Here is a 20,366-nt window from a genome sequence, read left to right on the forward strand (position 1 = left end):
TAGATGGGTGAAGGTTTATTTTGATTTTGCTAGATTTCTGTTCTGCTTTTTTCCCCCCTTTTTGGCTCACTCTTCCTGATGGCTCTTTCTATTTTTATTCCACCCCACCCTCCAACCGCAACAGGGAAGGAATAAAGGATATGGTTAAAAGCACTTAAGTTGCCACTTCAATTTATCAACACTTACATTAAATTGGTTATGGGGGAACCCAATATACAAAGATAATATCCAAAGGATACATTAAAAAGCTTGGGCATTTTTCTAGCAATTCCCCACTACAGAATCTACAGAAAATGAAATGAAATAAAGATAAAGGTTTCCCTCTGCACGTATGTGCTAGTCGTTCCCGACTCTAGGGGACGATGCTCATCTCTGTTTCAAAGCCAAAGAGCCAAAGCTGTCCGAAGACATCTCATGTGGCCGGCATGACTAAACACCGAAGGCGCACAGAACGCTGTTACCTTCCCACCAAAGGTGGTTCCTATTTTTCTACTTGCATTTTTACATGCTTTCGAACTGTTAGATTGGCAGAAGTTGGGACAAGTAATGGGAGCTCACTCCGTTAGGGATTCGGACTGCCGACCTTTCTGATCGACTTAGCCACTGGGCCACCGCATCCCTCATCTAAAAATAGAAGATAAAAATTCCGTGTCACCTTCGTATTCATATTCATTCTTTTAATTCATATTATTGTACTCTCCTTGATTGTTTCATTGCTTTTGCTACTGTTATGTTAACATTTTCATTATTTTTTTCCATTTTACGGTTGTAAGCCACGACGAGATGGGCAGCAAATACATTTATCAAATAAATAAATTTAGCAAATTCATAGATCCGGAACTAGTGAAAGCATCCAAGGGTGGCAATTTAAGATAGATTTATGGATGGTCATTGAGCAACTGTTCAAAGTTATGATGAGCCCCCACCCACCCAAAGCTACTTATGATCTGATTTTGAAGTTATGATATTCTTTCCTCCCCCTGCAGTCAAATGATCATATTTTGGCTTTTCAGCAACCAGCCTTCATGTATGGCTATGTTGGAAGAAATGTCCTTCTGGGTTCGGCTCCAAGTGGGGAAAAAGATACTGGAGACATGGAAGCTGCTTGAAAATATGGTTTTAATGGTGGACAGGACCACATGGCTTGAGTCCTGAACAGAAAAGGGGGATCACATGCTTCAATGTTGGTGGAGAAGAAGAGAAGGGAGGCTGAGATGCTGAGTCCCTCTCTCTGGCCTTTGATCTTGAGCTTGTATTCTGATTGGTTGTCAGACTCCCAAGGGGCCATGCAGGGGCAACTCTCTAGGCTGCATTTTGAATCCAGGTTTGGTTGAGGTCTCAGATGCCATGTGGCGTGTTGGGTTATGCCTTAATCCCATCACTCTGGAGCGGAAGGGGAGAACTCTTTATTATGTAAAGTGGAGTAACTCGGGCTTTAATGGCTCATTGACAAAGGGGGATGGGCAGGAAGCTGCAGGCAGCTATTCTGTCTTTTACAACATGTTTCTTCCTTTTCACATCCAGAGAAATATTCTGCCTTTTCAATATTTCCTAGGATATTTCATTTTTCTGGGAGAAGTCTGGATGATAACTTCCTACAGCTAGATACAGTGCCTGGGGCAAGTAATTACAATTTACTAAGGTTTTGCTGGAAAATGGCATTTACTTCAGTGGTGGGATTCAATTTTTTTTACTACCGGTTCTGTGGGCGTGGCATGACATGGTGGGCGTGGCAGGGGGAAGTTACTGCAAAATGCCCATTTACTCCCAATCAGCTGGGACTCAGGAGACAAAGAATAGATGGGGCGAGGCCAGCCAGAAGTGGCATTTACCAGTTCTCTGAACTACTCAAACTTTCCACTACCGGTTTTCCAGAACTGGTGAGAACCTGCTGAATACCACCCCTGATTTACTTCCTGTTTTGGGCAAAACCCACCTAAGCTCCATTACGGTCATATCTCAAGGACTACTTGTGCAACCACAACGCACAATTAACCAGTGGAACAGCTTGCCTTCAGAAATCGTGGGCGCTGCATCGCTGGAGGTTTTAAAGAAAAGACTGCACAGTCACTGGTCTGAAATACATTTTCCTGCTTGAGCAGGGGGCGTGGCATAGGCAATCTAAATTGCCTGGCATAGCAGATCCCCCCTCCCGCTGTTCACCTACCTTTACAGGTGTGCTCTGCGATGCGCAGATGGTCCTGCACATGCGCAGAGGTGGCGTGTGTGAGCGAAGCATGCGAGTGAAGTGTGTGTTCACGCATATGCAAATTGCTACCGAACCTGTAGCAAAGGTAAGTGGATTTCACACACACACACACACACACACATACGGCCCAGAGACTTTATCTTTGCAGTTGGCACATTAGGTTACAATGGAGCTCCTCTCAGCAGCAATTAACAAAAGCTGAACTAGGTTATACACTGTGTATGCTCTAATCCTTTCACAACCATACAGCTTCACCGTAGCACACAACTAAAGCCGTTCAAATCATCCTAAGTAAAACACACAACCCAGTAGCTCAAGCATAAAAATAGGAGTCATCTGCCACGCACAATGTGGGGCTTGTAACAACCTCTGTTTTTATTTATTTTATTTATTAAATTTATAGGCCATTTAGGAGAGACAGGCAAAAAACGAATAGAGTGCTTTAGTTTGTGATTAGAATGTGCTAACACCAACTAGCAATCAGAAGGCACAGTGAAAACGCCATAATCTCACAACACAGAAGATCAGAACACATTCCCTCCTGCAGCAAGCAACCAGATAAGCAGAGATTAATACCAGACAAACAGTCAAGTAGAAAACAATACACTAATCTTTATCTCAATCTTCCTTTCAAAAGAAAAAAGAAACAGCCATATGTTTCAAAATATGTTATTATGTGTGCTGCTAGTTCTTGAAACTTCAGCCTAGAGAATTCTGGGAGTTCAAGTCCACACAACTTGAAATTACCAAGTTTGAGAAACATTCATTTAAGGGTTCTTGAATCGCCACGTTCAGTTCGGTGACTCCAAAGGCATTGATCTTTTACTACCAGGATTCCTGCCTGACTTCCTTCTTGTGAGGAATTCTGGGAATTGAAGTTCAAAGTTCTTGGAGGGCACCAGACTGGGTGTGGCTGTTCTGGAACAGCTGCATCTGTTCTGGAGAGTTCTATGGAAGCAGAATGCCCCACCTGGGCCCCCATTGTCTGGTCTGGGGATGTCATGTTCTGGAATAAGGAACGCAGCCAAGAATGGGTTGCGAAAGCCTCTCTATGGCCTTAGCAATTGTTCTGCTTCTTGAGCCTCGCCTTTCTCTGGCTTGTTTGCAGTGCGATCCCAATTTCGCCAGCCACTTTTCCTCTTATGCCCCAAAGTTGAGTCGCAAGTCTTGGGGGCTCGGTGTTGTCCCAGCGGCAGGACGCAGGCTGCGGGGCTGGGCTCAAGATACTCTTAAGGAATTGAATCTCAAGATTGCACCCGACATCCGTGAGTTGTCTCCCAAGCAGGGCTGGCCCATATATTTATTTCTTCTGGGCATCAAAGCTCAGTCCTAGATTCTCCAAACCAATGTATAACTAGGGTTGCCGACTCATTCTGGCTCATAGAACCAGGTTATTTGGTCCTCCCTTTCTCTTATGAGTCACTGGATCTCTCCCCAATATGGTAGCTGAGTCGAAAAGGAGGCTTCACCAGTTGGATTTCTGTTTGTTGCAAGCTACCGTATTTTTTAGAGTATAAGACGCTCCAAAGTATAGGACGCACCTAGCTTTTGGGGAGGAAAACAAGAAAAAAAAATCTGCCTCTGCCTCCCAGCAATTTGCCTCCTTGCAGCAAACAGCAAGCAGCCCGTTTCAGTTTCAGTTTCAGTTTCAGCACAGCCTGATTAGCACAGGCAGCTGATTGTCGGACCTCCAGCTGTTTCAGGCTGCAGAGATTGCCTTAACCTATTGCCACCTCCTATTGTGCCCCATTTTCGGCTTCTGCATCCCATTTTCAGCCTCCACACGCCCCATTTTTGGTCTCTGTGCGCCCCATTTTCTATCCATTCCAGGCAATGGGGATCAAAATGGGCAGAAAATGAGGGCGCAGAGGCCGAAAATGGAATGTGGAGGTGGGAAATAGGGCATGCAGAGAGGGCAATAGGCAATGGCAATCCCTGCAGCCTGAAACAGCTGATGGTTGAGAGGCCGATCCAACCGACAATCAGCTGCTTGTGTAATCAGGCTGTGCTGAAGATGAAACTGAAACAGGCTGTTTGCTGTTTGCTGCAAGGAGGCAAATTGCTGGGAGGCAGAGGCCAAAGTGTGGGCTGGATGGGTGGGTGGGCAGGGCTACATTCGGTGTATAAGACACACCCAAATTTTCACCCTCTTTGAGGGGGGGGGGAAAGTGCGTCTTATACTCCGAAAAATAGGCACTTAAGACATAACAAACCAGCTTAATCTGTAGGAATGGGATGTTCTAAGCCAGTGGTCTCCAACTTTTCTGGTTTTTCAGACTGGTGGGTGAGAGGGGATGGTTCTCTGCAAGCGGCACTCGTGTGTGTGTGTGCAGCTTCATTTGCGTGAGTGGCGGGCAGCATGCCACGCACTCGCACGAATGGAGCAGCGCACAAACTTGGCCACCTTCTCTGTGTGCAAGTGGAGGAGTGTGTGCCTGCATTCGGCTGCCATTTCTGCGTCCCAGTTCTGAACGAGCTGCAGCCCAGTAGTGGGCCGTGGGCCGGGAGTTGGCGATCCCTGTTGACAGTTCAAGGTCTGGGACTATCTGGAGCGTCTAAGAGCCGAGGTGGCGCAGTGGTTAGAGTGCAGTACTGCAGGCCACTTCAGCTGACTGCTATCTGCAGTTCGGCGGTTCAAATCTCACCGGCTCAAGGTTGACTCAGCCTTCCATCCTTCCGAGGTGGGTGAAATGAGGACCCAGACTGTGGGGGCAATATGCTGACTCTGTAAACCGCTTAGAGAGGGCTGAAAGCCCTATGAAGCGGTATATAAGTCTAACTGTTGTTGTTGTTGTTGTTGTTATTATTATTATTATTATTATTATTGTCTTGCTGCCTGTTGAAATAGTCAGCATTCTGCCTCTATAATACAAGAGGCCTTCAATGGAATAACAGTTCAGCTTCTGGAACTCACTGCCACAAGAATTAGTTCCCTGGATTGGGAGAAAAGGAAGGTTTCAAACAGTGGTGGGATTCAAATAATTTAACAACCGGTTTCTCTGCCCTACTGATTTCTTCCAACAACCAGTTCACCAAACTGCTCAGAACGTGAACAACTGGTTCTCCCGAAGTGGTGCGAACTGGCTGAATCCAACCACTGGTTCCAAGACAATAAGTAGCATATTGCCACTATTATCAAGCACTGATTGATTTTAGATATTCCCCAAGAAAATCTAGATGGAGATGGGCTGGATGTTTACAATTCTCTTGCTTTTTCTCCTTCCCCCAACCCAACCACCTCTCTCCAGCTGTGGAGAAGTTGCACACCATAGCTACCACGGTGTATGGAAAACTTGATATGTTGTTCAAAAACCACACCTACAAACCAGGTAAAGAGATAGAGACAGATTACTACAGTTCATAATCATTTTCTTGTCTTCCTTGTGAATTACCTTTGCTGTATTTAATCATCAGGTAGATGCAAATGAGGGACACGGTGGCTCAGGGGCTAAGACGCTGAGCTTGTTGATCAGAAAGGCCAGCAGTTCGGTGGTTCAAATCCCTAGCGCCACATAATGGACTGAGCTCCCGTTACCTGTCCCAACTTCTGCCAACCTAGCAGTTTGAAAGCACATAAAAATGCAAGTAGAAAAATAGGAACCAATAGCAATAGCAATAGCAATAGCAGTAGACTTATATACCGCTTCATAGGCCTTTCAGGCCTCTCTAAGCGGTTTACAGAGAGTCAGCATATTGCCCCCAACAATCTGGGTCCTCATTTTACCCACCTCGGAAGGATGGAAGGCTGAGTCAACCCTGAGCCGGTGAGATTTGAACCGCTGAACTGCTGATCTAGCAGTAGCCTGCAGTGCTGCATTTAACCACTGCACCACCTTGGCTCTTAACCACCTTTGGTGGGAAGGTAACAGCGTTCCGTGCACCTTTGGCATTTAGTCATGCCAGCCACATGACCACAGAGACGGTGCTGGATCTTCAGCTTTGAAACGGAGATAAGCATAGCCCCCTAGAGTCAGGAACGACTAGCACATATGTGCGAGGGGAACCTTTACCTTTACCTTAGATGCAAATGCTTTTACTTGGATTGGTATGAAATTTACTTAACTCGCCTTTCAACTCCCCTTCTTTCTGTGTGTATTCACTTTAAGCTGTTTTTCTCTTGTCTTCTTGGGTTTGCAAGACACACAGAACAACAAGCTAGCATCCCGTGCAAATTCAAACCATGGGTCCTCAACTTACAACACTTCATTTAGTGACCGTTCAAAATTATAATGGCACTGAAAAAAGTGACTTATGATCTTTTTTTCACACCCACAACCATTGCAGCATCCCAATGGTTACATGATCAAAATTCAGATGCTTGGTAATTGGTTCATATTTATGAGGGTTGGGGTGTCATAGGGTCATGTGATCCGCTTTTGTGACCTTCTGACAAACAAAGTCAATGGGGAAGCCAGATTCATTTAACAACCATGTTACTACCTTAACAGTTACAATGATTCACTTAATAACAGCAGCAAGAAAAGTCATAAAATGAAGTTTCACTTAACAATATAAATGTCAGGGCTCCAAGTAACACCCCCAACGAAAGAAGACTCCGAGGCTAGAAGTTCCTCAAAGTTCCATTTAATTAGAGATCTCATATTGGTGCATCTGGGAAAACCCGAATCTGAAAGTTTCCAGGTTTTCCCTACCCAAAAGTAAGTTCAAGTCTCTGCCCAGCACCCACATGTCCATCACATGGTCCAACCGGGCACCGTCCCAACTGGAGATGCCTCCCAGTCACACCACTCAAGGTGTAGGGCAAAGTGTCCTTGACTCTCTGAGAAAGGAATGTTATTATGGCTAGATATCCCTGTAACTCCATGCAATCCCCTCTCTCAGTTTCCCGCTAAGTGCAGGGGTGGATTCGGACCAGTTTGGGCAAACCGATAGCTCTGACTGTCAGCTGGAGGGGGAACCAGTTCGCTCCGACTTTCTGAACCCCAGTTGATAGGCATGGCAGAGTGGACATCCTCAGTTGTTTTCCTCCCCAGCAGTAATGCAAAAGGTGATTTCTCTGTAAACACTGCAGGAGTGCACAATGCTGTTGTTAAACCAGTAGGATCTCATCTCTGACTAAGTGTGCAAGCCCTGAGGATCCAAAGAAAAAGATGGCCCCCGGGGCTGACAATAAATTTTGGACCCAATTGTAGTCGTAAGTGGAGGACTACCTTTAATTTTAAAGAGTGATGAGTCAGTATTGATTCCTGGTCACTGCCTTAACCATTCCCTGGCAGTTTTCTTGGTAAGATTTCAGAATTAGTTGCTGTTGACGCATTCTGAGGACTGAAAGAGAGGGACCAGCCCAAAGTCACTCAGCTGACTTTGTGCCCAGAACCATGATGGCAAACCTATGGCACGCATGCCAGAGGTGGAACGCAGAGCCCTCTCTGCTGGCATGCGCACCATTGCCACAAGTCAGATCTCTGTCGCATTTTTTTCATGAGCTTCTGTTTCCCTGCAAACGACAAAACAGAAGCTCACAAAAGAAAAAGATCTTACCTCTTGCCAGGCTGCTGGTGTTGGGATGCTCCACCTCCCGCCAGCAAGCTGGCCTTTGGGTGTCTGCTGCATATGCATGCATGTCCACACATGTCTGTGCATGCTCACACATGTCCGCGCCAGTGGTGGGTTCCGGAAGTATGCCCCGGTACGGGCGTACCGGTTGCAGCTGGGAGCAGCAGCCATCGTACCAGAACAGTGTTTTGGAGGGCCAACCGCCCATGGGCCTTACCTGTATTTAAGCCAACCGGGCCATTTGCATACACGCGGGCAGCGTACAGCGCCTGCGTGACATCCGCCGAGTAGATGGAGCATCGCAGGGCGGTGGGTGCGCATCAGGAGAGAGTTCCTGCCAGTTCTAGCCTCTTCTATAGAAGAGGTTCCACAAATCTACAGTGCCGTTTAGAACCGGTTCCAGCTCTCTCCCCCCGCCCGTCCGCACATCATCAAGATGAAGAGCGAGAGGAGGAATTCTGGGAGTTGAAGTCCACAAGTCTTAAAGCTGTCAAGTTTGAACACCCCTGGGGTTTTTTTTTCTTTGAAGGGTTAGGGGTGTGAGGGCCTTGTAACTTGACAGCTTTAAGACTTGCGTGCTTCAAATGCCAGAGTTTCTGAGCCAACATTTTGGTTGCTAAGCAAGAGCGTTGTTAAGTGAGTTTCACCACATTTTACAAGTTGGCCATGGGAGTGGCTTGCTGGCCATGTGACTGGGTAGGAGTGGCTTGCCAGCCATGTGACCAAGTGGGAATGGCTTGTCAGTCATGTGACTGGGTGGGCGTGGCCAACTTGTAACCCCAGAGGCCCTCTGGAGGCTTCATGAGCTTCCCTGAAGCCCCTGGAGTGCAAAACAACAGCCCTACGGGCAAACCATAAGTTTGGGAACGGACTTCTGGTTTGCTCTTAGGGCCGGTTTAAGCCCTCCAGAGTCTTCATGGGCCTTCCGGAGGCTTCCCTGAAGGCTCCAGAGGACAAAAAAACAACCCAATGGACAAACCAGAAATTACTTCTGGTTTGCTCATAGGGCTGTTTTTAGTTGTCTAGAGCCTTCAGGGAAGCCTCGTGAAGGTCCCTGAAGACTCTGGAAGACTAAAAATAGCCCTACGAGCAAACCGGAAGTCCGTTCCCGAACTTCCGGTTTGCCTGTAGGGCTGTTTTTTTGGGCTCCGGAGGCTACAGGGAAACTCCTAAAGCCTCCGGAGGCTCTCCAGGGGGGTGGGGGAGGCTGTTTTTGCCCTCTCCAGGCTCCTATAAAGCCTCTGGAGCTTGGGGAGGGCGAAAAAAGCATGCAAAAAATGGGGGATTGCGTCTGTCATGCACGCATGCGCGATGGGGGAGTCGCGCATTATGGGTGAGGCACGCCTGTGCATGACCCCTCTGTGCTCCCCCTGCTTATGGCATGCAAGCCAAAAAAGGTTCGCCATCTCTGGTCTAGAATAATAATGGCTAACTTTTTTGTCACCGCATGCCGAAAGCAATCAAGCGTGTGCGACAGAGCGCACTCGCGTACCCTCACCCATAATGCAATGGGCGCGTGTCACCCTGCATGCACCCTGCCATCTCTGTGCATGCACACATGCTACCCCATGCTCCCCCTCCCCCCTGCACATGCACATGTGACATGGTGTGAGTTCCTGCCAGCATTACTACCAGTTCGGCACACAATTTTTTTTGCATGCGCTAACTTCACTTGTGCGCATACCAGACACATGCTCCACATGCGTGTGCATTTGCACCTAAAAAGGTTGCGCAGGCGCACATTAGAAAAGGAAAAAAATACATTTTTTCAATGAAGATAGTTCTGCGCATGTGCAGAACAGAAAATCAAGATGGCAATGCCGAGGATAGAACCAGCTCGGGCACATGTCTGGCCAAGTTATTACCTACTCGGTGAAACCGGGCTGAACCGGCAGGAACCAACATCTACGCGTGACCCCCTGCACTTTCACTGTGTGGCAGAGACCCGAAAATCACCTTGCCGGTGGGAGGTACACACATGCGTAGTGGAGCTGGGGCAATGGCTCGCGTGCCCGCAGAGAGGGTTCCACATGCCACCTGTGGCACCTGTGCCATAGATTCGCCATCATGGGTCTAGGACTTTGTTGCAGTCTATGGTAATGATTGTCTCCAGCACCACAGTTCAAAGCCTTCCACCCTTCTCCCATCTGCCTTTTTCCGAGTCCAGGTTTCGCACCCATAAATAGCAATTGGAAAAAAAATATTCTGTTGACTAATTGCATTTGGTTGGGTGGCTGATAGCTTGACAATAATGCTGGTTTGTTGTTCTGCTCTCATATTTCTGACCTGTTGGATCTCTTGGTTTCCCAGGGGATCTTCCCCAAAAACTGGACTCTGTTTTTGAAGAACAAATCAGAATGCTCCAGGACGCTATCGTTGAAAGTGAGTTTTCCTTCTTCTGTTCTGAATTAGTTTGATAGACGATGGGGATGCCTCTTCTAAGGCAGGGCCTGCTTTAACATGGACCACGAAGAGGAGATGCCTCTTCTAAAATTGAGCATCCTCTAATGCCAGGCCAGTGGAATCTCCCAAGACGGGTTGCTGATCTGCCCCTTCTTCTAAGATGGCACCGGGTGGGTATGTTTCCCTTAAATCGAGCAACCGGCAATAGATCTTCAAAGATGAAATCCTCTTTTGATGTGGCAGTTGGTGGGAATGCTTCTTCCAAGGTAAAATTTATTGAAGATAATTCCAATAAATGCAACTGAAAAGCACGAATCTTCTGCCTGTTGAGCGGTTCCTCGGTTACCTTAACAGTGGTGGGATTCAAAAGTTTCACTACCAGTTCTGGCTTTGTGGGTGTGGCATCACGTGGCATGGCTTGGTGGGCGTGGCAGGGGAAGTACACTGCAAAATCCCCATTCCGACTCCACCCCACTAATCTGCTTTCCAGCTCCATTCTCCTGTGCAGGGCAACAAAAGAAGACCCAGCCGATCAGCTGGGATTCAGAAGGCAGCAAATAGTTTGGAGGCAGGGCCAGTCAGAGGTGGTATTTGCCAGTTCTCTGAACTACTCAAAATTTCCCCTATTGGTTCACCAGAAACCGGTCAGAACCGGCTGAATACCACCTCTGGTTACCTATCAAAAAACTTTTCAAAAATTGCAGTGGTGTTTACTTCTGAGTAGATCTGCAAAGGAATACACAGTGAATGGATGGAATGCTTCAGCTTGGTTAACTGTTGAAATCTTTTTCTCCTCTCTCTTAGGCAGAATCAAATGCGAAAACCACTGCGGTAAGTGGGGGAGGAGAGTTATCCTTCAAAACAATGGAGAGATTCTGCACACTCTGTCGCTTTCATTCGTGGTCCCCTCAGAACCATCTCGTGTCTGAAGGTTCAAATGGCACCTTTCTTGCCATGATTCAGGAGACACGAATGAAGGCAAATATCTGTGTCGTGGGATAATGTTGCAGGATCCAATCTGCGTCGGTCATTGGGACCAGAGGTTAAGTCTTCTGAGCTTTTGAACTCGTGCTGGAGCCCATCCCTCAGTGAATTTCTCTCTCAGTGAGAAATTCACTGAGGATGGGCTCTAGCACGAGTTCAGAAAACAGCCAAGAGGGGTGTTTAGTGGGGGCAGGGTTGGGTTCTGGCTTCTGCTACTGCCAGTTCGCTCAGGGATGCACTTTAGGTGTGCACGCACTTGATGCGTGCTACACACGCATGCACAATAGCAAAAAAATGCTTCTGCGCATGCGCAGAAACAAAAAGGCGCTACCGATAGAACCAGTTCAGGGGCGTGGCAGGCCGAGTTACTACCTACTCGGCTGAACCAATCCGAACTGGTAGGAACCCACCTCTGAGTGGGGGAGATACACAGGATTTCTCTCTCACCAGGATTTAATATTGATTTTTTTTGTGGGGGGGGGGGGGTTCCTTGAGTCTGTTGCAGTCAGCAGTCTATAAAGGTAAAGGTAAAAATTCCCCTCGCACATATGTGCTAGTTGTTCCTGAATCTAGGGGGCGGTGCTCATCACTGTTTCAAAGCCGAAGAGCCGAAGACGTCTCCATGGTCATGTGGCCGGCATGACTAAACGCTGAAGGCACACAGAATGCTGTTACCTTTCCACCAAAAGTGGTCCCTGTTTTTTCTACTTGAATTTTTACGTGCTTTTGAACTGCTAGGTTGGCAGAAGCTGGGACAAGTAACGGGAGCTCACTCTGTTACGCGGCGCTAGGGATTCGAACCACTGAACTGCCAACCTTTCTGATTGACAAACTCAGTGTCTTAGCCACTGAGCCGCCGCATTCCTCAGTGGTCTATAAGACTGGTCAACGAATAGGCAAGCCAGGGTTTGATGACATTGGCAGTTGTTTTGGTTCAAGGGAGAGCATCTCACCTACCAACTCAGCTACAGAGCATTATAGATGTGAAGGCAAGAAGGTACGTGGATGTATCCAGAGATGAAGGGTATCTGCAGGATTTGGTCAAAATAGTCAAGATGGAACAAATGATACACCTAGAAAACAGGGACTGTTGGTCATAGATTGTGGCTACCATCTTGTTGTTGTTGTCTTTTTGCCACACTCTGTGGACACTCCTGGCAGGGATGTATGCCAGTGGTGGGTTGCTCCTAGTTCGGCCGAGATTAGGTGAACCATTAGTGGTGGTGGCAGGAGCCACCCAGCTGTATCTGTCCGCCCCGTGCCAATTCAATGAAGCGGTGGACGTGATGAACCAGGGACTTGAAGCTGTTAGGGACTGGATGAGGGCTAACAAACTTGTACTCAACCCGGATAAGACCGAGTGGCTGTTGTGTTTCCCTCCCGCCAATTTGGCAAATATTCCATCTCTCAGGCTGGGGGGTCAAACATTATACCCCTCAGACAGGGTTCGCAACTTGGGAGTCCTCCTGGACCCACAGCTGACTTTCGAACACCATTTGTCAGCTGTGACCAGGGGGGCATTTGCCCAGGTTCGCCTGGTGCACCAGTTGCGCCCCTACCTGAACCGGGAGGCTCTCACAACAGTCACTCGGGCCCTTGTGACCTCTAGGCTGGAGTACTGCAATGTGCTCTACATGGGGCTGCCCTTGAGGAGTATTCAGCGACTTCAGCTAGTCCAGAATGCAGCCGCGCGAGCGATCGTGAGTGCACCGCGTTTCACCCACGTAACACCTATCCTCCGCGAGCTGCGCTGGCTACCTGTCGATCTCCGGATACGCTTCAAGGTGCTACTTGCCACCTATAAAGCCCTTCATGGTAGTGGATCTGGGTACTTGAGAGACCGCCTACTGCTGATCACCTCCACACGACCCATTAGATCTCATCGTTTAGGCCTCCTCCGAGTTCCATCCGCTGGCCAATGCCGACTGGCCACCACGCGGAGGAGAGCCTTCTCGGTGGTAGCCCCGACCCAATGGAACGATCTCCCCATGGAGCTTCGTACCCTCACCACCCTCCAGTCCTTCCGCACAGCCCTTAGAATCTGGCTATCCCGTCAGGCCTGGGGCTAAAGATTGTTACCCGCCCGAATGGTATGAATGTTGCGTTTTTAATCATGTACTGTCTTATATGTAAAAGTCTGCTTTTGATTGTGAGCCGCCCTGAGTCCCCCCAGGGAAAAGGGCGGCATATAAATAAACAATCTATCTATCTATCTCCGGCCACCCATCCAGATGCTTCTGCATGTGTACAGAAACGTTGCGTGTGTGCGCAGGCATGTGAGCGTGCACGAGCAAACTGGTAGTAAACAAAATTGAAACCCACCACTGATGTATGCCTGTCCCCAGGTCCTTAAACCAAAGAGGTCTTTTGGGGGGATTCTGCTTCAGTGAACAGCCATAGTGATGCAGCTGCTTTAAGGAGTGCCAGAAAGGAGTTCCGGGTCCATGCCTTCTAAAGCAGGGGTCTCCAACCTTGTCAACTTTTAAGACTTGTGGACTTCAACTCCCAGAATTCCTCCCAGCTGGCTGAGGAATTCTGGGAGTTGAAGTCCACAAGTCTTAACGTTGCCGAGGTTTCAGACCCCTGTTTTAAAGGACCTTCCACTCTTGAACCAAGCCCACTGCACTGCCTTAATAGTTCTCCCTTCCACCTGAAAGAGGTGAGCATTTAAGAAATACAAAATATAACCAACCAACCAACAGCTCTTCGAGATTCCAGAAAGCCTTTGTTTCCCAGCTCTGTAACATTTTTGGGTGGGTGGAATATTTATTCTTTTATCGAGCATAGTGTGCATGTATATGTGTGTGCGCGTGCACGTGTGGACATGCCTGTGTATATTTGATATAAAATATTACATCTTTTCTTTTGGTGAAGAATTAATTTGCCCTGTTTCTTCTTTTTCCAGGCGTAAACCACTATGAAGCTATCTCCTGTGAGACGTGCAATGTAACCAAACCAACTTGCTTTGGCTATAATTGCGAGTATGGATCATTTTTCCTGCCTTCCTTCCTTCTTTCCTTCCATCTTTCTTCCTTCCTTTCTTCTGTCCTTCCTTCCTTCCTTCCTTCCTTCCTTCCTTCCGTCCGTCATTCCTTCCTTCTGTTTTTCCTTCCTTCCTTCTTCCTTCCTTCTTTGCTTCCTTCCTTCCTTCTTTCTTCCTTCCTTCCTTCTTTCTTCCTTCCTTCCTTCTGTCCTTCCTTCCTTCCTTCTGTCCTTCCTTCCTTCTTCCTTCCTTCCTTCTGTTCTTCCTTCCTTCTGTCCTTCCTTCCTTCTTTCTTTCCTTCTTCCTCCCTTTCTTCCTTCCTTCTGTTCTTCCTTCCTTCTGTCCTTCCTTCCTTCTTTGCTTCCTTCCTTCTTTCTTCCTTCCTTCTTTCTTCCTTCCTTCTGTCCTTCCTTCTTTCCTTCTTCCTTCCTTCCTTCCTTCCTTCCTCCTGTCCTTCCTTCCTTCTGTCCTTCCTTCCTTCCTTCTGTCCTTCCTTCCTTCTTCCTTCCTTCCTTCTGTTCTTCCTTCCTTCTGTCCTTCCTTCCTTCTTTCTTTCCTTCTTCCTCCCTTTCTTCCTTCCTTCTGTTCTTCCTTCCTTCTGTCCTTCCTTCCTTCTTTGCTTCCTTCCTTCTTTCTTCCTTCCTTCTTTCTTCCTTCCTTCTGTCCTTCCTTCTTTCCTTCTTCCTTCCTTCCTTCCTTCCTTCCTCCTGTCCTTCCTTCCTTCTGTCCTTCCTTCCTTCTTTCCTTCCTTCTTCCTCCCTTCCTTCCTTCCTTCCTTCTGTTCTTCCTTCCTTCTGTTCGTCCTTCCTTCCTTCTGTTCTTCCTTCCTTCCTTCTTCCCTCCCTCCCTTCCTGCTAATTGTTGAGAAGTTTGAAGTTTAGGGCTGGCAAAGATAGCCCTTATTCTAAACAATAATAAACAATAGACAGTGAGAAAAATGGCATACTGTATGTGGACTAATATATTGTAAATGTTGCGTTCATCTATTCTATCCCTCCACACTGTCAAACTATTTACTAAGTCTGCACAACTATTAATCTTCTCATCGTTCCTATCAGTCATCTCTTCCCACTTATGACTGTATGACTGTAACTTTGTTGCTTGTATTCTTACGATTTATATTGATTGTTTCCCAATATGATTTGATTGCTTATTTGTACCCTATGACTATCATTAAGTTTTGTACCTTATGATTGGTGACAAATGTATCTTGTCTTTTTATGTACACTGAGAGCATAGGCACCAAAGACAAATTCCTTGTGTGTCCAATCACACTTGGCCAATAAAGAATTCTATTCTATTCTACAGGGCGGGGCATAACCTTTTCCTAGGGGGTCACAGCAACACTTGTAATAACAACACAAATAATTCATACACCATTCGAAAGCCCATCAAAAACTGAGTTTATTGACACGATTTAATAGTCAGTATGACCACCATTAGCCCTTCGAACAGCATTCAAACGAGGTGGATAAGAACACAACAAATCTTCAAACAGTTCCGTTCGATTTTCCAGATTTTTCAACACAGTTTCCAAATTCATTCTCAAAGTTTCAACCGAATATCGATTTTGACCTTGCTCCTGAATCATCAGAGCTTCCACTTCATCCTTAATTATGGCCCCAATGTTCTCTGCCGGATTGAGATCTGGCGAATTTCCCGGCCAGACGTCATTGCCCCAAAATTCGACATTGTTTTCCTTTAACAATTGCTGAGTCGCATTTGCACGCATGCAAGGAGCTTTGTCATGAAGAAAGACAGCCTCACCAACCACCAAGACATTGTCTGGATCACTGAGAAATGGAATGACATTCTCCAATAAAATTTTCTCACGGAAATAACTGCCATCCCAGGATTCCCCTTTATCCTTCAAAACCCAATGCAGTTTCTTGGCTGTGAAAATGACGAAAATCCCGATGCAAGTCGGATTGCGAACGATTTGTCGATATTGTTCATGTTTGGCGATGTCGTCGACGTCTTTAGCCCAAATTCGATCGTTCTGGAAATTCAGTTTTCGAATGGCATAAACGAAGAATTCGTCAGATGGCGCCAAATGAAGAAAATCTTCCTCGGTCCATTCAGACAACCAATCGCACAACCAAAGCCGATCTTGAACGTGTGTTTGAGTTTTCAATGGTTTGCAAATGACGTGGAATGGCTTCAAACCTTCTCGTTCTCGATATCGGCCGATTGTCCTTTGATCAACTCGTTTTCCACGAATTTGAAGGATTTCTTGGGCCACTTTTCGGTTTCCTTTTCGTTGTTTGCGACTGCCAGTTGCAATGATGGCTTTGCTTTCTTGGGATAGTTGCAGAGTACGCCCTTCTCCAAATTTTGTGAAACATTCTTGGGCTGTTTTGTTCCAATTATCAGTAACCCAATCCGGATGACGTTTCAATTTGTTTGCAATCCATTTTCGATTGATAAACGTCGCTCCAGCATCGCGAGCCTCTCGAAAGGCAATGCATTTTATTCTGTCAATGATCCTTTGTTCTTCCGAATTGAATTTTCCAGCCATTCTTAAAGCAAATTTAACATTTAATAGCTCATTCAATTCAGTTTTTTATGGGCTTTAAAATGAGGTGTCGCGGAAGTTGTAAACTGCTGTCGATCTTGCTGTGACCCCCTAGGAAAAGGTTATGCCCTGCCCTGTATTCTATTTTGGCCAAAGGTTTAGTATGGCATGCACCAGTTCTGCCTCTCACTGCTATCAAGCCTCACCCGTCTAGGGAAGATCGAGAAAATAAGAATGATTGTTTCCTGCCACCTGGGCTAAGTTGCTGCTTATAAAATAAACCTGCAACACTCTTAGCTTTTATTTCTTGATTATTTCATCCAGTGTTTTTCAAACTCAGCAACTTTAAAGTGTGTGGACTTTAACTCTCAGAATTCCCCAGCCAGAATTTTGGGAGTTGAAGGCCCACACACCTTAAAGTTGTCCAGGTTAAAAAAAAGACACTGATTTAGATCTGGCTTCTGGCCCCTCTTTGATTACTTTCCCTGTCTTCCCACAACCTTCACGCTATCAACATAAACATTCCAACAGGCATCATCTTATCTTAGTCATGATGAGGTTCCAGCCTGATATCCACAAACCTCAGAAGTGGGAAAGTCCTCCTAAGGCAGCTTTTGGGCAGTTGTGCAGTTCAATAAACCAAGGATGAAGTGGTCCACAAATATGGTAGATAGGAAGGAAGCAGCCAAAGATAACCATGAAATGGTACGAAAACATGCAAACAAATAGTTTGAGGGAATGATTCAAATGACAAGGATTGATTCCATGTGCTTGTAGGGGTCGATGGTTTCTAAGATATTCTTGATGTGATGTCATTACATCAGTGTCATTCTTGTGTTGGTTGCGCTGTCCTGGACTGAGTTGTCAGGGATTTTCTGATAAAGTTGTGTGGATATTTATCAAAGCGTCACTGTGAGTGAGTTGGATGGCCATATTAATTTTCTTAATAAATACTGTATTTTTCGGAGTATAAAACGCACCTTTTTCCCTCAAAAAAGAGGCTGAAAATCTGGGTGCGTCTTATACACTGAATACACCTTTTTTTTTGCCTCCAGAAACCCCTTTCACCAAAATGGCCGTGCATAGCCTTTAGGAGACTTTCAGAGTGATCCTGGGGACTGGGGAGGGCAGAAATGAGCAAAAAATGGGCTGTTCTTTGCTCAATTTTGCCCCCCCCCCAGCCACCAGAAGCACTCTATCAGCCTCCAAAAGGCTATGCATGCCCTTTTTAAAAAAAAAAAAAGTGTCCATTTTCACAAAACAACGGGCCATTTTGGGGAGGTCTGCAGAGTGCAAAAACTTTTTTTTTAAAATTGCCTCTTCAAAATCTTGGCGTCTTATACTCCGAAAAATAAGGTAAACCAATTTATTAGGTGGTTAATTTAAGATTAAGCTTTTACTTTGTTCCCCTGAAAAATAAGACCCTGTGTTATTTTCTTTTCAGCCCCCAAATAAGCACCAGGTCTTATTTTGGGGGCATGTCTTACCCACTTACCTTAGGACCACTGCAGCCATGACTCCTACGCCCTGACACCTGTTGCGCCACTGTCCAACCATGCAGGAAGCTGTGTGGCCCATTGTGCCATTGTGGCAGAGGTGGGTTCCTACTGATTTAGACCAGTTTGGCCGAGTAGGTAGTAACTCGGCCTGCCACACCCCCGAACCAATTCTCTCGTTCTTGTTTTTTTGCTTCTGTGCATGTGCAGAAGCAATTTTGTTTGTACTGTGCATGTGTGTGTAAGAGTGCGCAGCGCATCCCTGAGTGAACCGGCAGTAACAGCAGCTGGAACCCACCCGTGCATTGTGCGCACAAGTGGCAGCACCAGTGTGATGAGCTATGCAGCGTCCTGTCACAAGCAGTGGCAAAGATCCAATGCGCCACATGGTGTTTGGCCACGAGGAGCCGCAAGCGAATGCAGAAGAAGGTGGGCTACCGCACGACAGGTGTCGAGGCATGGGAGGCCTGGCTGCAGCAGTCCTAATGTAAGCGGGTGTGGGGCATATGGGGCAGCTCCATCCCCCCCCCACACCCTAGCTTGATTTTTACACCTGCACCTCGCCTCACCTCATACAACCAGACTGATGGGAAGGGCTTAACTAGGGCCTATTTTGGGAGGTAGAGCTTATATTAGGTGCAGCCATGAAAATCGGACTAGGCGTTTGTTGTGGCCCAGCAGGAGCCATTGGAGCTGCCGACAGACTCCAATAGTGAGGGATCCTATGAGTCGGCTCTGGAAGATGTGGAGGGCCCTGGGCAGGGTGCAGACTCGGAGCAGGGACCTGAGAGGCTGGTTGGCCACCAGAAGGCGCCTGAGGCATGGAGTAGCAGTGAAAGCCAAAGGGAGTTTGTCCCTGACGTCAGGCCCTGGAGCAGTGGGGAGGAGCAAAGGGAGTTGGTCCTGGATGCCAGGCAGAGAAAGGCGGAGAAGCGTAGGCAGCAATTACGGAGACATAGACGATAATCAGGCCCAGGTGGTTGTGATTTGGCTTCTCCCAAGAGAGTATATAAGAAGAGACTTTGAGAGGAGACCTTTTGCAGGACACAACCGTTATACTAAGCTGGAAAAGCTCTTGTGTGTATCTCTTATCTGTGGGAGTCTGGGTTGCTGCCAAAGTCTTGTCTGTGAGTAATTACTGTGAATAAAGCATGGCTAACAGTAACCTTGTGTCGGCGTGACTCACCGTACGGAGGAGGGCCGGAACAGGGTTGTTTTCAGGGTAGGTCGTATTTATGGGGGAACATGGTATATGTCCTTATGATATCCTTCTCGCTTACATTTCCACGTCTTGTGTTCCTTTTCTGCAGGTCCTCAGAAAAATGGAAAGAGGCCTTGAATGAACTCTACAACTATTTGTAAGTCTCATTGTATTATGTTCGGGTCACAAAATAAAACCTTGAAGGTTGGAGGCCAAAAAGTCCCTACAGTAGCCATAGCCAAAAGAAAGGATAGAAATGGCCAGTCCAGGGGAGACCATAACATCTGGCAGAATCTCTTTGGATGGTCTGCAGTATTTCAACCTTGAAATAAGGTTTCAGGCACCACCTGCAAACGGATCCTTTTGACTAAAGCTGTCAGAGACTGAACTATTTCCTTTGTATTCATTTATTAATGATTGAACTTTTATCCCATCCTTATTTTGGGAGCTCAAAGCCTCACAGGAGATGAGTTGACATGAGTGATCATCACGTTCCCATAGCATGAACTAGAAGTATAACCTCAGGTCAGTTAATCAAACCAGGCTAGTGGTTTGGGGGAAAATAGGAGGCAAGAGCATTATGAATACTGCCTTGAAATATAAATATGTATGAATTAATTAAACTTAATTGTAATATTTAAATCTAATTATAATAAATGTAATTTAATAATAAAATAAAAATTAAAAGTCATATTGTACATGGGAGCAGAATTCAGTATTTTCATATATATATATATATGAATGTGTGTGTGGGGTGTGTGTGGGGTGTGTGTGTGTGTGTTGAATTTTTGCTCATAAATAAATGAAGGGAGACTAGTATAGATCTATTTCAAGCTATTTAGCTCTCATCAACTAGCCATACTCTTACTGAGATTTGAACTTGGACTGTTTTTACATCTTAGGCAGTTATATTAATCTCTAAGCCACAAGTTCTTCTATTTTATCAGCTGAGCCAGGGGAATGATTACGTAAGTGCTTCCTGGCATGCTCCCTCCCAAATTTAGGCATACCAGGTGCTTTGACAAAAACACTTTAGATAGATGACAGATAGATAGATG

General features: G+C 46.4%; 1 protein-coding gene across 1 annotated transcript; it reads left to right on the forward strand.

Annotated features, from left to right (window-relative positions):
- Positions 1–3,239: 3,239 nt before the first annotated feature.
- LOC116506472 (izumo sperm-egg fusion protein 4-like) lies at positions 3,240–19,469 on the forward strand. The gene is made up of 6 exons (XM_032214247.1): positions 3,240–3,474; positions 5,458–5,538; positions 10,037–10,108; positions 10,934–10,960; positions 14,019–14,094; positions 19,418–19,469. Exons 1-6 carry the CDS (start codon positions 3,240–3,242, stop codon positions 19,467–19,469), a joined length of 543 nt encoding a protein of 180 aa, XP_032070138.1.
- Positions 19,470–20,366: the final 897 nt, after the last annotated feature.

This window comes from Thamnophis elegans, chromosome 1 (assembly GCF_009769535.1).
Source record: "Thamnophis elegans isolate rThaEle1 chromosome 1, rThaEle1.pri, whole genome shotgun sequence".
In the NCBI taxonomy this organism is placed as follows: Eukaryota; Metazoa; Chordata; class Lepidosauria; order Squamata; family Colubridae; genus Thamnophis; species Thamnophis elegans.

What these genes read in the sequence shown, in the direction of transcription:
- LOC116506472 (XM_032214247.1), top strand. Translation starts at nt 3,240, where the DNA reads ATGGGTTGCGAAAGCCTCTCTATGGCCTTAGCAATTGTTCTGCTTCTT. An exon ending in CAAGATTGCACCCGACATCC is followed by an intron (nt 3,475 to 5,457) that starts GTGAGTTGTCTC and finishes ACCTCTCTCCAG; the next exon opens with CTGTGGAGAAGTTGCACACC. An exon ending in TGCTTTGGCTATAATTGCGA is followed by an intron (nt 14,095 to 19,417) that starts GTATGGATCATT and finishes CCTTTTCTGCAG; the next exon opens with GTCCTCAGAAAAATGGAAAG.